At 46.5% G+C, this 15,905-nt stretch overlaps 1 protein-coding gene across 2 annotated transcripts in view; it reads right to left on the bottom strand.

Annotated features, from left to right (window-relative positions):
- The window catches only part of CDRT4 (CMT1A duplicated region transcript 4), a 44,524-nt gene that overhangs the window by 11,268 nt on the left and 17,351 nt on the right, over positions 1-15,905 (bottom strand). Inside the window, exons 3-4 of one of the 2 annotated variants that reach the window (XM_077746780.1) lie at positions 6,097-6,171; positions 4,089-4,338 (exon numbers count right to left, since the gene is read on the bottom strand). In XM_077746780.1, coding sequence (XP_077602906.1) covers positions 4,089-4,338; positions 6,097-6,171 — 325 coding nt within the window. Of the gene's footprint in view, positions 1-3,849; positions 4,339-6,096; positions 6,172-15,905 lie in introns of those variants that run through there. The other variant, XM_077746779.1, reaches the window with a different exon arrangement.

Raw genomic sequence — 15,905 nt, 5'->3', positions numbered from 1 at the left:
GCCCCCAGTCTCTCTGTCCTCTCTGATCTGGCACTGATAAAGCTCAGGCTCTGAAAATGTGCGGCCACTCAAGAAGGGTGGGGAAACCAAAGAGCCTCTAGGAATGAATGACTCAGCCAAGGCTGAGGAGAGCAGCACGGTCTAGATGCGAACATTTGCACACACGTCTCACACAAAGCTCTTTTATGATCTTTTTGCCGTCCCTGTTGACCGGTGGAGCGAAGTCGCAGGCTTGGGATTCCGCTTCTGGTTTTCTCACTCTGCAGATACACGCTCAGTTCCAGGTGGGGATTCCTGAGCCAGATTTCTTGCTCCGGGTCACTTCTGGGCTTCCTCCGAGGACCCTTAGCAAAGCCCAAGGGTCAAAAGCCCTATGGTTTTGTTCTCCCTGTCCTAACAAAATGGCTAGGAATGACATGGAAGCCTTTGTCTCCTGCATAAGGGCCTTGGGTCAAGGAAGGGAAGATTGGGTGTCTCATGCCGTGCTAGTCCCATGCTTTGTTACTAAAGTCCCTAATTCTTGAGGTCCGCAATTCTCTGCCTCCTACCTCAGGCAGAGAGCTCCCAAACCAGCCCCAAACATCTGACTTTCATCCGTCTCTACTTGGGGTTTACACAGTCACCCCCTTCAGGGTTTTCCTACGGCATCTCATCTGGCAAGTAACCTACTCTTCAAGACGTGCTCCGGGGCCCCGGCTGAGACACTGCAGAATGTGGGACTCTTTGACATCCGTATGGACCCACTAGAGTGAGAATGACCAGCAGCTAAGGTTAAACATCATCGCTGAAACAGCAGCGGTAGCGCCTGCGAATGGGTACATGCCATACTGTGCGCGGGAGCCAAAGCGTTTTGTTCAAGAACAGTGACTCGGTATGTGTCCGAATGCGGCCTTGGTTACAGAGCAACACAGAAGGGCCAACAAAATACATACTCTGGTGTTTCATAAACCTACTGCAGCAGGGAGACCGAGTGAGACAACTCCCCTGCCAAACAGAACATTCCAGATGCTGAGGAGATAAATTAGAAGGGGCTGTGGTCTGCGGAGCATCAGAAAAAGCTAGTTCCCCCTCAGAGACGGAAGTTCAATACATTTGGGGGAACCGGAAATAACCCAGACCCCTCGGGCTTGGACAGGCTGATGGGGTTACGTTAGGGAAGATCCCCATTTTCTCCCATGCCCCCCACTGCTCAGGTCAGACTTCAGGCCTCCACGCCCCAGCCCCACCATAAGGGCTTCACTCCTGCTCTGGGAGCATCAGGGATATCTCTCAGGTTTTTATGAACAAATCTGTCCCCACCAAGCAATCCACCGGCCTCTGCCAGACCCAGCACAACGGGACCCTGCGTGCTGGTGTGTTGTGAAATCTGGAAGTTCCCCTCCCCCCTTTTTGTGCATACTCCAGGGTTTTCTTGGGTTTTAGCAAAAGAGCCTTTTAAGGGTTTGACTCATGGGTCTCCACCTCCATCGCGCTCAGGGAGGTCTGGGCCAAAAAACAAATCCAAGCAACAGACACCACAGATTATTTAGGATCCCCTCCCCCTCCCCCAGTGACCAAGCCTTCAATGCCGGGTCCAGCTGGTCTCGTTCGAACACTCCTTCTTCCCCGCAGCCTCCTCAGTCCTCACGCAAATATAGTCCTGACCAGTCACACAAGTCCTCCCCCACCCACCCCCCACTTCAAAAGGAATTAGACTTTTTCTTTCTTAAAAGTGCCTCAGGAGGGACAGTGTCTGGACTATAGTCACAGATACAAGCAATTTTCATGACAACATAAGGTGTCAGCAACAATGTCCTTTCGCTCATCCTTGTGTTAGTTATAAGGGGCGAAGAATTAACTTAATCTAAATAACATTATCTATTTTTAAAATTTTTTAATTTGGAGTGTATACAGATACTTTTGTAAAAAGTATTGAACACCTAGAAAGCCTTTTCTCACACTGTAATTGCTCTGCCCTCAAAGGGATTGGAAGAAATGATCCCAAATCTCTATAAACTCTAGCGCTTAAGGTTGGACATTTGGTAGGACTAGCTGCATTCACTAAAGACATCCCGGTGCTCCCAAAATAGGTAAATATAGTCCCAAATACATCCCAGATATGCTCTGGCTATCAATTCCCATAAAAGGATGGAAGAGATAAGTAAGTCTTGTTAGAGGAACTTATCACCTGCCTCTGTGTCTATAAATGACCCATGGACACAAAACGCAGTCATTCAAAGTCACTGGAAAACACCTATATTTTTGCAAGGGTTCATGCTGGCCAAGATCAGGTACCCCAGGAATTGATCTGGAGCTCCTAATGTGTGCAGCAATCCCAACACTATTCAGAGCAGCCAGAGGTGAGTGCCGACATTTCCACAAGACTCGTGTGTGGAGAAAATGCTTGTGTGTCGGCAAATTCAGCTTCTTCAAATGGCACTCACAGCAACTTGCACCTCCCATTCTGTACCCCTCTGTGAGGGAAGCAAGATGGGTATTCATTGCTTCACAAACATGGATATAGAAGGTGAGGTCAAAGAAGAGACAAGCTATCAATGAAGCCATGCTCAATAGATTAAGCCCAAGTGTGAGATCAGCTAGGTCTCCCTCTCATGGCAAGATCCTCCTTGAATCTAAAGACAAAGCCTGTCTGCTTCGAGACTCAGTTTAACATCAGTTGCTCTGGGGCTGGTTGGGAACTGCTCAGAGCATGGGTGGACCAATTCTAAGTGTGGTCTGACATATGATAGCTGAGGTCTGGCTGGGGACTTCTCGCCTGCCACCTTGACTCCACAAGGCAAACCTTAGAGAAAAATACAGGAGAGAAAATCCTCCGTTGCTCAGCAGGGGGCACTCAGGTCCCCACTGCCACTCTGTAACCCCTCCGAGGGAAAAAAAATCTCAATACCAAGTTCAGGGTCCAGGCGCAGTGAGGTGGGATCACTCGGAACCCCGCCATGCTAGTTTTGAAGCTAACATTCTCTTGGCTTCAGGTCTACCCTTTTACATTTTGCTGAGGTGCTGGGGTTGGGATTCTGCAGAGAACATGCCTTCTCTCTTCTCTGATAGGCTCCGCCCATTGGGGGTACTGGTGGGAGAGGGCATGAGGCTGGAAGAAGAGGAAGGAATTCTCTCCTGGTTTTCTTCCTGTTTACCTCTATTGGCTTCCTGTCCCTGTTTCCACTAGCAATGCTTTGTGTTCATTCAAGCAGGGTCAATCCCTTCCAGAAGCATTGGACTCCAGTGTTTTGTTTTTCTCCTCATTCATGGAACCAACCTGAACCAAAGAGCTTCTCCTCCTCAGAGACAGAGGTACCATCCCTTCAGGAACTTTCTGCTGAGCTCGGAGACACCAGAACTAGCTGTTCCCTGTATCTCAGAAATCAGAGATTCAGCCCACACACCCCTTCTCCAAGAGCCTAACTTTGAACAAGTCCGATTTATCTTACCTTTTGGAGCCTTGTGAAAACTGTTTCCTACAGATGCTATGGCCCTAGTACCTGTGAGTCCTCTCCCTGCCCTTTCCAGGTACCTGGTTAATATTTCTTTATATTACATCATCTCTGGCATAATAACTGGAGTGATTTCTGTCTCCTGCCCAGACCAGGACTCATCCGCCCTCAGTTAGGTTCTAAGCATCTATGGCAGTTAGGTTCTAAGCATCTAGAACGTGGCGCTTCCCAACCCTACCGGATGGCGACGCTGGAGAGGGCTCACCCCACCCCCACCCCCCACCCATGGCCCACATTCTGATCTGGTTTGTCTCCGGCCAACCTCTGCACAAGCAGAAGCAAGTTCACATTCAAAGGACATAGTGAAATTTGTGGCAAATGGAGCTTAATTGCTGTGGCAAATGGAGCTTAATTGGGAAGGGGAATGGGGTGGTGGTAAGGATTCCCCGCTAAGTATTTGACTGTTTCTCCTTGCTGGCTAGAAGCGAGCCGTATGGAAGGATCTTCATCATAGGTTTTCGAGAGAAGGTGATCTTGTTATAGTTTGCAGTGGGGTTTTCTCTGGATTCCGTATGAAAGTGTATTGGTTCTGGGATGACAGTGGGCCTCAGGGTCGAAACTGAAAGCGTGCTCAATACAGATAACATGGTCTCTGACCTCATGTCCTTGACCATCGTGTTTCCAGAAGACTTCGATGACTTTCTCCTTTTCAGGTGCATTATGCTGGAAGGTTTGCTCTGTCGTGAGGCCTGCTGGCTTTCTTCAAATGCTTGCATACAGTCCAGATCTCTGGCTTTGCTTTTCTCAATGAGTTTTCTCACCATCGGGGATGTGTATGTGACATAGGCTGGCCATGGGCTGTGTTTTTCAAGAAGATTCAGGGAAAGCCCAATGTTCTCCGTGACTTCTACCAGCAAAGAGAAACACAGGTGATTTAGGGGCACTTACGTACAACGATTGAGTTCTTCAACGATTGGAGGCTATTGGAACCACATTTTGAATGTTTCCCCCATCATGCATAATTGCCCTTACACCCCTTGGATTCAGTGGGGACAAAATCTAATCTAAAGATGGGAGATAGAATGACATCCCAGAGTGTCTACCAGTTAAAAAACAGCATCGTGGTAAAGGGCAGGGAACTTGGGAGTCTGGAAGACTCAGCTTCAGATCTTTGCATAACGTCAAACTGTGTGTGCACTCTGAACATCCATGTTTTTTTCACCAGTAAAAATGGTTACCAGAAGCCGATTGTAAAGATTAGCCAAAGCGATACATTTTAAGGGCTTGGAACAGTTTTGCTCCATAGTTCAGCCCATGGAGACATGGGCTCTACAATTAGACCGGTTGAGTCCACATTCCTTCTCTACCTGCGCAATCGCCATGCACCTTGAGCAAGCCCCAGGAGCCCTTCTAAACTGTAGCTGCCTGTGTGTAAACTCATGGGTATAATGAGATCGACTTCACAGAGCCTTCTTGGGAGTTAACGGAAGTAGGTTATGTAAAGTTTTTAGCACAGTACTTGGCATGTAATAATCAGTATACGGTCACTACGAACATTTGCCTCCTTACCTGCCCTGTTTCATTTAATCCCTGTTACACCTTCTAATGGGTATCACACCCCAGTTAACTGAAGATTGAGGCTGAAGCTGATTAGCTTGCACAACTAGCAAACAGTGGGTCTGAACTCAAATCTAATGGGCTCAAAACTCCTCAAGCTTTTCGCTACAGCGCTGGCCAGAGGTTTTGAATATTTGGGGTTAGGGAGGCTTTACTAGAAAGGCTGTTCATCAGTGTACCAAGCAGCCTGTTCCTTTACAGATACCAAATCATGGCTGGGTCAGTCTTTCCCTCTTTCCCTTGGGACTCTGCTCTGTCTGGTAGAAATGCCTCACAATCTCCCTTCTGCTGCCACCACGTCCCCTGTTTTCTCAAATGGTGCATACTCTGATCATTTCAGGAGGAGTCTGGGAAGGCAAGGAAGCTACGAGGTTGATCTCACCATCTCCAACCTAAATTCAGTGAAAAGAAACCACTATATCAATGGGGATAATCAGAGAAAATGCAGATTTCACTGTTATTCCCAGGCTGTCCTGTGGGCCTTTCCTGAGCTGGAGCTGATCTGTCAGGAAAGAATGGGTTGTGGGAGGTTTCATTTCCCTGCAAGAGCTGGGTATTATCCTGCCCAAGGAAGGCAAGATGCGTGACGTCATCTTCCACTAAAAACAAAAACAAAAACCACGCACATCCAGGCTTCCAAGTGCAGACGCAATGACTCGTCTCTGTCTCCTCAAAGCAGATGCATAATGCAAAGATCTCGAACTGTCTGGCTGGTTCAGTCCATAGAACGTACCACCTTTGGTCTTGACGTTGTGACTTTGTTCTCCGTGTTGGGCGTGGAGATTACTTAAAGATAAAATCTTTTTTTTTTTTTTTAAATGCAAAGATCTTGCAGGTCGAGAGGCATTTGCTTCTATCTGGCAGAGGTGAAGTAAACCCTTCTGCAGCAACATGAGCCACACCCCTCCTTCATCTCCTGCTATGTTCTCTCTACATTATAACAGGAGGAGCCACCCGGAGTCCCACCTCTTTGCCTTCCTTCCCAGGTCTGGAAGCTTCTACCAGCCCTGCGGCAGGAGCTCCCGCGTGGCTCAACCCCAAGCCCTACCTTCGTCTCTCTTCTTCTTTCTTGCTTCAATCACCACCATCATTAAAGAGTTCTTCACATTGAAGGCCCAAATACCTTTGGGGAAACACACATGTTAGCCAGGGTCACCACAGTGTGACCTACAAGAAGGGGACATGTCTTCCGTGGAACTGGGGAGAGGGTCGGTGAGCTCAGCTCGAGAAGTCCCGGGAGACGTCGTCCTCTCTACCAGAGTCCCCGTGTGCTCGTGTTACAGGGCTGAATCTCTGCCTCCTGGCCACACTTCTCACCGGCACTGAGGGAAAGGAGTGGGCTGCTGTCCAGAGTCAAGACACAGGGGCCCCAAGGACAGGCTGAAATAGAGACGTTGCAATGTTGTATGTGGCCTTGACCGTGGGCAATTTGATGGGACTTGTGGTCTAGAGGTTCTCAAACCAGGGGATGGGTGCCTCTGTATGAAGGGCTTGTTAGAACACAGGTATTGACGGGCGCCTGGGGGGCTCAGTCGGTTAAGCGTTCCGACTTCGGCTCAGGTCGTGATCTCATGGTTCGCGGGTTCGAGCCCTGCGTCGGGCTCTGTGCTGACTGCTCAGGGCCTGGAGCCTGCTTTGGATTCTGTGTGTGTCTCTCTCTCTGCCCCTCCTCTGCTCACCCTCTGCCTCTTTCTCTCTCAAAAAGAAATAAACATTTAAAAAAATTAAAAAAGAACCCATGTTGAGCCTCACCTCCAGAGCTCTGGATTCGACAACCAGCGTCCTAAACCAGAGGTAGGGAGGGAGATGCTGACAGTTTGTAAGGTTTTATCATTAACTACCTAAGGTTTTATCATTAACCACAGGGCATTATTGTGTCGTCCTATTTGTCACTTTTATTTAACATTGTTCTAGAAACAGGTCAGGGAGTTCCTTCCTAGTGAGCGCTAAGACTGGAAAATGTGCATCAGAGAATTTTTATCCAAGAATTCATTATTTTGCATATTCAGGGCTGCACATCTCTGGGTCCCTTGAACATCTGAAATGCCAAGGACCATTTCCACTGTGGAAAAAGTCCCAGATGCTTTGGAACAAGTTCCCAGGTGATGCTGGTACTGTTGGTCAGGTGACCACACTATGGGAACCGTGGGTCAGGGGCAGTCCGCTTCTCAAACTTTAATGACGGCTACGACTGCCTGGAGAGCCTGTTAAAACACAGACATGGAGGAGGGGGAGGGGGAGGGGGGAAGACACACTCCTAGGATTCTGAGTCAGTAGGTCTGCTTTGGGGACCTGAGAATTTGCATTTCCAAGAAGGCCCCAAGGGACAATGCTGGTCTGAGGGCCACACACTGAATAGAGCTGCTTCAGACTAGATAGTGGTTCTTTGCCTTTCTTTCAGCTGCAACATCTGTGGGAGCTGAGCTGCTGCATGTGAAACACTCCCCTGAGCTAAGCGAATCCCCAGGTTTGCTGCCCCCTTCATTCTCCTAACCAAGGAGCTGCTGTGGTATGCAAGTAAATGCGTTATTGATGGGGGTGACCTCAAGTCCCACTATATTCCCCAAGTAAGTTATTCCCAATGTCAGCATTTTATTCTTACACACCTCACAAAGGATCGCATTCTAGACATTTATTCATACTCTTTAAAAAAAAAAAAAGCTACTTTTTGTCAAACCTGCTCAGGTCCAGGCTTTACAGAGTCCCCTACTGTTCCGTCTTAGTGGCAATCTCTGATGACAACACATTTTTAAGTTTATTTTATTTATTTGGACAGAGAGGGAGACAGCAAGGGAAGGGCTGAGAGAGAGAGCGGAAGAGAGAGAATCCTAAGCAGGTGCCATGCTGTCAACGCAGAGCCTGACTCAGGGCTCGATCTCACAAACTGAGACCATGACCTGAGCTGAAACCAAGAGTCAGATGCTCAACCCACTAAGCCACCCAGGTGCCCCCATTAAAGCCTGGTCCTTTCAATATCCACTACTGATTTTTAAAAATACTCCTACTAAACTAAGAACAATGTTTTCTTGACAGGATTGTTACAAATCTGCCCAATAGCCAATACCACATTTGTCCTGTTCGTCACTTTTATTTAACATTGTTCTAAAAGTAGTGGCTATGGGGGCACTTGGGTGGCTGAGTTGGTTAAGAGTCCGATTTCAGCTCAGGTCATGATCTCACAGTTCTTGAGTTTGAGCTCCGTGCCAGGCTCTGTGCTGACAGCTCAGAGCCTGGAGCCTGCTTCAGATTCTGCGTCTCCCTCTCTCTCCACCCTTTCCCAACTGTGATTTGTCTCTCTCTGTCTCTCAAAATAAATTTTAAAAACGTAAAGAAAATAAATAAATAGAAGTGGTAGCTGTTACCTTTATACCTGAAAAAGAAATTAGAAGCATACCTATCTGTAAGAAAAGACAGTTATCATTATTTGTAGATGATACAACTTTCTTAAAACCAAGAGGAATAAGTAATTTTTATTACAGAAATTAAGAATTGTTTTCCTCCATCTACAAAGTTCAAGAATATAGCTATATTCTCAATAGCAACAAGAGTGAAAGCTACCTAAGAATAAGTGACATTTAATTATATATGCATATGTACACATTTATTTATTTATTTACTTATTTATTTATTTACTTAGAGAGGCAAGGGAGAGTAGAGGAAGAGCACAGGGAGAGAGAGAGAGAGAGAGAGAGAGAGAATCTTCCGCAGGCTCCACACCCAGTGCAGAGCCCAACACAGGGCTCGATCTCACAGCCATGAGATCACGACCTGATCCCAAACCAAGAGTCAGACACTTAACCGCCTGAGCCACCCAGGTGCCCCCCTGACAACACATTTTTAGGAGAATTCACAGTATCATTTTTCTGAAGTTAGAGAAGAAGCAACTAGTTCACGTAGACCTCTAACCTACAGCTTCATGTAATAATCAACAACAACAAAAGAAAGTTGAAGCAACTTATCTCTGCTTCTAAGACCCACCATGGATCTCAGAATTACAGGTCACCCATCCAAAGCCCCCAGGAATATAGTCCTCAGTGATTGCCCAGCCCATGTCTGTTCCCCTCCAATGAAAGATTTCTTGACTTATGCCCCATATGTCAAAACTGTTAGAAATGTGTTTGTACTTCTCCTCATACGTACGATAGGGTTCATCAATCATGCCAGACGATGGGATAATGTTTTGAGTTCATGATATTTGGGGAATTTTGGATAACGCTCTTCATCCCGGCTTCTATGTTTCTAGTGAATAAACCCGAGACCTCAAAGCAGCTCAATTCTTAGTGAATCGTTTGTATCAACACCAGCGGCCATTGGTATAACCCAACACCTTGCCCAAAGCCTCTCACCCTATCTCGCCGGCCCCCAAGAGTAGCCCGCCATGGCTCATACACAGGTCTACAGAACGGTGAGTTTTTGTGATACCTGCTGATGCGGGAGCCAGGAAGCTACAAACCCAAGGCGGGGAATGTTGGAGACGGTATCAGAACTCATGGGCAGGACTTGTTTGTTTGAAAATAAAGGAGACAAATAGTTGACATTAAGTCTGAAGACAAGCTGTGGGCTTTTATAATTTCCTTCAGCGCTGGCACAAAGACTCCATTTTGTCTCCCTAGAAATGAAATGCAAATCAGCAGTCCGTGGACAGAAACAGCATTGACGGGAGGGGCAGGAGGCACAGCATTGAAGTGGTTTTCTTGTTTCTCCTACAGGCACAAAGGCCTGTGTTCAGTCCACTGGGTTTTCAAGCCCATCTCCTCCCACCCAAACCTAGTCTCTTGTCCTGCCATTTCCAGAATCCTGTCTGATATGCTGGCCTTGGCCTACGTAAGTTCAAGGGAGTGACACTTGCCCGGAATTGGACACAAACCTGTGACCTTCATCTTGTTCCTTAACTTCTTAGGACCTCCATTATCTCACCTTGGGAGATGAGGGTGAATTCCCATCCTGTGTCTCTTATGGAGGTATGGGTGTTATAATAAACTGCCTGTAAATTAAAGGGCTTCCAAATTATCAGTCCTCCAATGCTGCGGCACATTGGAATTACTAGGGATCCTTTAAAAATTCACATGCCCAGCTGCATTGTGATTTAGTAGGAATGAGACACAATACAACCATCAGAATTCAAAAGCTTGGTTCTAATGTACCGCAAGGTTTGGGATCCACTGTTTTAGAGAACAAGTCAAAAAACACTGAAGATGTATATGGTCTTAGCCACTTAAAATTAGGAATGAGTTCTGGGGCGTCAATCAACCCTCTCGCTGCTTTAAGACATATTTTCATTGAAGGATTCTTGAATAAATATGTATCAATATATATACAGTACTGAATGTCAGTGGCCTTTAAACATTTATAAGGATCATAGTGCATTTCCACTACCACGTGCCAACACCAGAATTTACTTAGATCAAAAGACAGCCGGAGCCTTCTACTACTGAGCAGAGAAAACTGTGGCTGCTGGTGGTATCATCATGCAAAGCTAATCTCACCCTCTCTCTGTGGCCACAAGTTGCATCCTTATCTCAGGAAACCATCTTGCAAAGGGATTTTGTGCATTCAAGGCAGGACTGAGAGAGGAGTGCGTTGACACAAGTCAACTCCACTCAGACTTTCTAGCCCCCTACTGCTGTGGAAGCAAAGCCATTTGCACACTCGTGATGAGCAAAGCGTTATCTTAATCCAGTGTTTTCTAAACTATGTCCCAGAGAATGCAAGAATCTCTCAAGATGTTAACTGATGTTACTTAAAGAGGGGGGGAAATGAGACGGGGTGGCTCAGTTGGTTGGGCGTGCAACTTCAGCTCAGGTCATGATCTCACAGGTAGTGAGTTCGAGCCCTGCACCAGCCTCTGCGCTGACAGCTAGGAGCCTGGAGCCTGCTTCAGATTCTGTGTCTCCCTCTCTCTCTGACCATCCCCTACTCTTGCCCTGTCATTCTCTCTCTCAAAAAGAAACATTAAAAAAAGTTTTTTCTTAAAAGGAGAGGGGGTCCATGATGAGGGTCACCCTGTAAGGCCACATACATTGTTTAATCCAGGGGACACCATTCATACAGTCTATGTGTTGCAATATAAATACAGCAAGCCTGCCCTCAGTCAGGGAAGTTTGGAAAATGACCTGTTAAACAAATTCCTTTAGCACAACACTTCTACCTACCTACCTCAGAGCCTCTAAATATGTTACCTTGCTCTGTCACCCTCCGAAAGAGAGATTGTTAGGCAGTATCCCCTAATCTCATTTGACCAGGGAACTTTCCACTCATCCATTCATTCACTGGGTAGGGCATGTCATGGAACTAGTTACTAGAACATTTGTGTGGATTCTAAAGCGATGTCCTTCCCCAGCCTTGTTTTGGAACTCTGAGCATCACAGATAGTGATAACATAAGAGAATGGAAGGGTGAACTTGCTCAAGGGATAGCCGAGTCTTCAATGACTCATCTCCTCGGAAATCAGCCTCAGAAGTTTGATCCCCCAAAAGTGTCCATACCGAGAAGAACAAGCCAACGTGAGAGGCTTGTGCTCCGTTGAGAGCTAGACCTATTTTCCTTTGTTCAGCCTCTTTCCTCTCTCCCCTGCTTCAGTCTGCAGGAGTCTTGTCTTGCCATCCCCGAGAGTCTTGTCTGACCCCAGGAGAACAACGTCCCCAACAGGAAACTGGTGCAGAGTTCTGTTTTACCTCTGCGTATTCTCTCCCTCAACCTTGCATCTCCTCCCCTGCCCTCCGTTTCCTTCTCTGCCTTCTGGCCACTCTTCATTTCCTTTGGCTGAAGAGGAAGCTACCACTTAGGCTATTAGTATCTTGGAAGGTTTATCTCTAAGATCAGCAGAAATGTTCCTCATGCAGTGCGTCGTTGATGCGCTGATGTCATCCCAAGTGGCCTGCCCAGGAGACACATAGAGCCCCCCTCTTACTGGCCAAGTGCATGCACTGACCCTCTGTGTTCCAGAGAAATACACTGCACACCCAACAAGCTTCCCATTAACTCTGCCTCATCGTGACTCTCTCCACCTCTCTACCCTGCCCCATCCTGTGGACGCTACGGAAACTCTTGCGATAGCCTCACCTCTGCCTGATGGGCTCTAGGGGGGTACACACAAGATAAGATAATGGTGTGGTGTGTCTTTACGGACACTGATGCCGTGGAGTGTGAAGAATCCCAGAACTGTTAAGACAGAGGAGAGTGAAGATAGGGTCTCCCCATCTCCTTATGCAACAACATGCTGGCCACCTTCCCCTCCTCATCTCTGCCCCTCCACAAACATGCACACTCCACTCCATGGAGAGGAAAAACAAGCCCATTACTGCACCCTATTACATTTCCACTCAATGGGCAGCATAGCCGGTAGTTGTCAGCATATCCTAATATAGAACATACCTCTCTACGGGGGGAAGTAACTATCTCTGACTACATCTGGGGTGGAGAGGTGGGAGTCTAATCAGAAATACCCATCTTCAAACACAGACCTGGTATTACTGATTCATCATTTATGGCGGGTGGGAGGGGCATACACTGCTTCTCGAAAATGCTTCTGTATACTACCTATTTCCTCTTATGATTGTGTGCATACCTTGAGAGACACAGAGTGGAAATAAAGTTCAAGTACCTATGGCCATGGACTATCAATTCATGCATGCATGCATTCAACATGGAGTTCCAAGCACTACACTTGTAATGCATGTGGGTTCTGCGCTCACCCCAAATACCCTGTGAACTCTCCACATTCACCTCTTGCTTTGGGGTCTACCCTTCTCAATGTCAAAGGCTCACAAGGCAGATTTGCCTACTGTGCCAATAACAAATCAGACAAGAATAATCATGTTGTCTTTATCATCAAGAAAAAAAAAGCAGAGAAGTCCCTGTACATAGGCCAACGCAAGCCACAGCGGCCACTCTGCAGATGATTACTGGGCAACTCCGTGTACTGGGTACTGTGGTGGAGACACAAAGCAGAATGAGGCACAGCCTTGGTTCAAGGAACTCACAGCCCCTTCAATTAGACAGACCACAAGCTTCCTTACTCAGCCTGGGTTGGGAGGGAGGTCAAGAAACAGATTGGAGAAGAGAAGATGTTTATGGTGAGTCTTGAAAGACAAGGGAAATCATGGGCATAGTTTAAATGCCAGCCTCCATGTTTTCAAATGTTGAGTGACATGATCAGGGCCCACATTCTTCTTCCAATATGCAAACCTTAGAGCCCGTTTCCAAATGGTATGTCTTCTGCCTACGAACTACAGTGCTGAGTTGGCTAAATGAACACTTCACAAATTCACTACAGGAAGAAGCATTGGGCATTGTAGACCCACCTGGTAGAACTATGGAATAGCCAATCATAAATATTAAAATTTCCTTTTTAAGATTATGTAATATGAAGACCCATTAGGCAGAAAGCACATGTGATCATATTATCTGTAGATCAAGTTCCAAATTTTAAAATGAAATTTCCAGAACAAGCCAAACAGGTGTGATCAGAGGAGAGAGCTTTTCAACGTTTTCCTTCCATGGACATTTTGGGGACACTTGTAAATGAATAGGCAAGACGGTGAGAAAGATGTGGGAAAAACAGGCTGCAAGAAACAGTCTTATAATTTCACATTCAGGAAAGTGAATAAGAAAGGCTTTCGGCAATTTGTGCTTGGAGACCCTCTCTCTGCCAGAGAGCGGGCTCATGAGCAATGGGGACTATGAAAATGTGTGGCCCCACAGCATTTAATCAATCAGAAAAAGGAAGTCCTGCTACCCTGGAACAATGGGTACATTGTGAACCTAGAGAACACATAAGGGAAACAGAAAGACATTTCCCAGGACTGGCCTCAATCAATGGGCCAGGCCACCCCCTTTTGAAATGCGCAAAGCACTAGGAATCCAGGCGGTGTTTGTTTCGAAGAAGGGGACTTGTATTTGAGACTTGGCCTCAGAGCAAAGCCCTAAGGTAACTGCCTTCTGTAGGATTCGATTATTCCATCAGTCTGTGGATCGCATGTCCTGGGTATCACATAGTTTATCCCAGTTGCTGGCAGAAGGTAGAACAAAACGAAGGCATTGCACCCAACTCTTGGGTCACAGATAACTCCCAGTTATGAGGAAAGCAAAACTCTCAAATGTCTGGGGGTGAGCTGTCCCTACTGGAGCCAGCATCCAAACAAACCATCCTCCTGAAAACTGAGAGCTTGTACTTTGTCCTGGGTGTCTTCATTCATAGTCAGCAATAACTTTAGTCCGAAGGCAACGTACAAAGTGGAAAGGAAACAGAAGGAAGATGTGACATTTGACACTGAGACAAAGGAAGGAAAGCTTTGAAGATGGGGAGTCAGCACAATTACAGGTGGACGGTGGGGTGAAGGAAGTCAATTTCACTATCGCGACAAGACAGCCCTATGTGATTAGCAGCGTCCCGTATTCCTTCCCGCACGTGGCCAGCCCCCCATCGTGCACTAGTAGATTGTGGGGAGGGACCAGAACAAACCATCAGCTTTCCTAGAAAAGGAATTCAAGGCATGTATCATGTCGATGACGGCCGGTGGCATTTTGCTGTATTTATTCCCATGTGGCCTCATAACAGAAATTATATATCAGCGTTATAGAAAGTTTGGAAAGGGTTAATTTTGGTTCTCACAATCCCATTACCATCACACAACATTTACCTTTGTGCTCTCAGTCATGGCGTACGTGATTATGGCCACAAAATGTACATATCCTTTTGAATCCATCTGTTTTGCCCAAACATTAGATTGTATTTTCTCCTGTTCTTAGAGATTCCTCAGTTATGCTAGAGGTTGCCTAGAAACCCATCAAGTGAGTGAACTATTAAGAATCTGGGGTACCTGGGTGGCTCAATCAGTTGAGCATCTGACTTCGGCTCAGGTCATGGTCTCTCATGGTTCGTGGGTTCGACCCCCACCTCGGGCTCTGTGCTAACAGCTCGGAGCCTAGAGCCTGCCTCGGATTCTGGCTCCCCTCTCTTTCTGACCCCCCCCCACTCTCTGTCTCTCTCAAAATAAATAAACATTTTTTTAATTTAAGAAAAAGACTATATATGCTAGCAAGGAAATAGCAATGAGACCAATGAAAAGTACTCTAAATTTTCAAGGTATGGTGCCTGGAGCTCAAGGCATAGGAGCCAAGTGAAAGCCACTCAACAAATGTCTTTGAGCCTCCAGACAAGGAGGTACAAACTCTTCCAGCCCATTGTCAAGACTCTGGGCAACAGCTGAAGGAACGAAAGAACCTCAAAAAGCAAACCACTTTCCTATAAAAGCACAGTGAGCATGAGCCATTTAGTGAAGGGGCCACCAATTCTAACTCCCCACTCCAGCCCCCAGTTGTAACGAGGCCATTCCGGCATTATCACTCCCAATAGAAATCATACATACTCTTAATAAGGTCCCTGAGCCATCAAGAAATTGCCAAATTGTGTGCCCTATTTTCTAGCGAGAAAGCAAGGAAGTATGGAAAAGATCTTTCCAAAGTCTACAAGTTTCCTCCAGTAGTGCACAAAAGGAGAAGGTGCCATGGACTTGGGAACGTCCATATTTGTTTTCTGAGGGGATGGGTGCCACCTTGGCTCTATGAGTTGACGAAAGTGGTCCCTTTTGGTCTTGTTTACTCAATGATCTTCTGAAAATTGACCTAACAGATTACTCATTGGTATATATCCCATCATAAATTATTGTATTGGCATCCTGAATTATTAATAATTTTCCACTAAGCGTGGTCAAAACCACTTCCCCCAAACCATATCACTCTATGTCTTTAGTACCATTAAGACCTTGATAATTCACCTAAACATCCACCGATTCCGTCAGTTGAGCGTTCGACTTCAGCTCAGCCGCACATTGGGCTCACTGCTGTCAGCCTATC

Source organism: Crocuta crocuta, unplaced genomic scaffold (genome assembly GCF_008692635.1).
Source record: "Crocuta crocuta isolate KB4526 unplaced genomic scaffold, BGI_CrCroc_1.0 scaffold139, whole genome shotgun sequence".
Taxonomy (NCBI): Eukaryota; Metazoa; Chordata; class Mammalia; order Carnivora; family Hyaenidae; genus Crocuta; species Crocuta crocuta.
The sequence above is the reverse complement of the archived record's forward strand: the minus strand, read 5'-3'. Positions and strand labels throughout refer to the sequence as shown.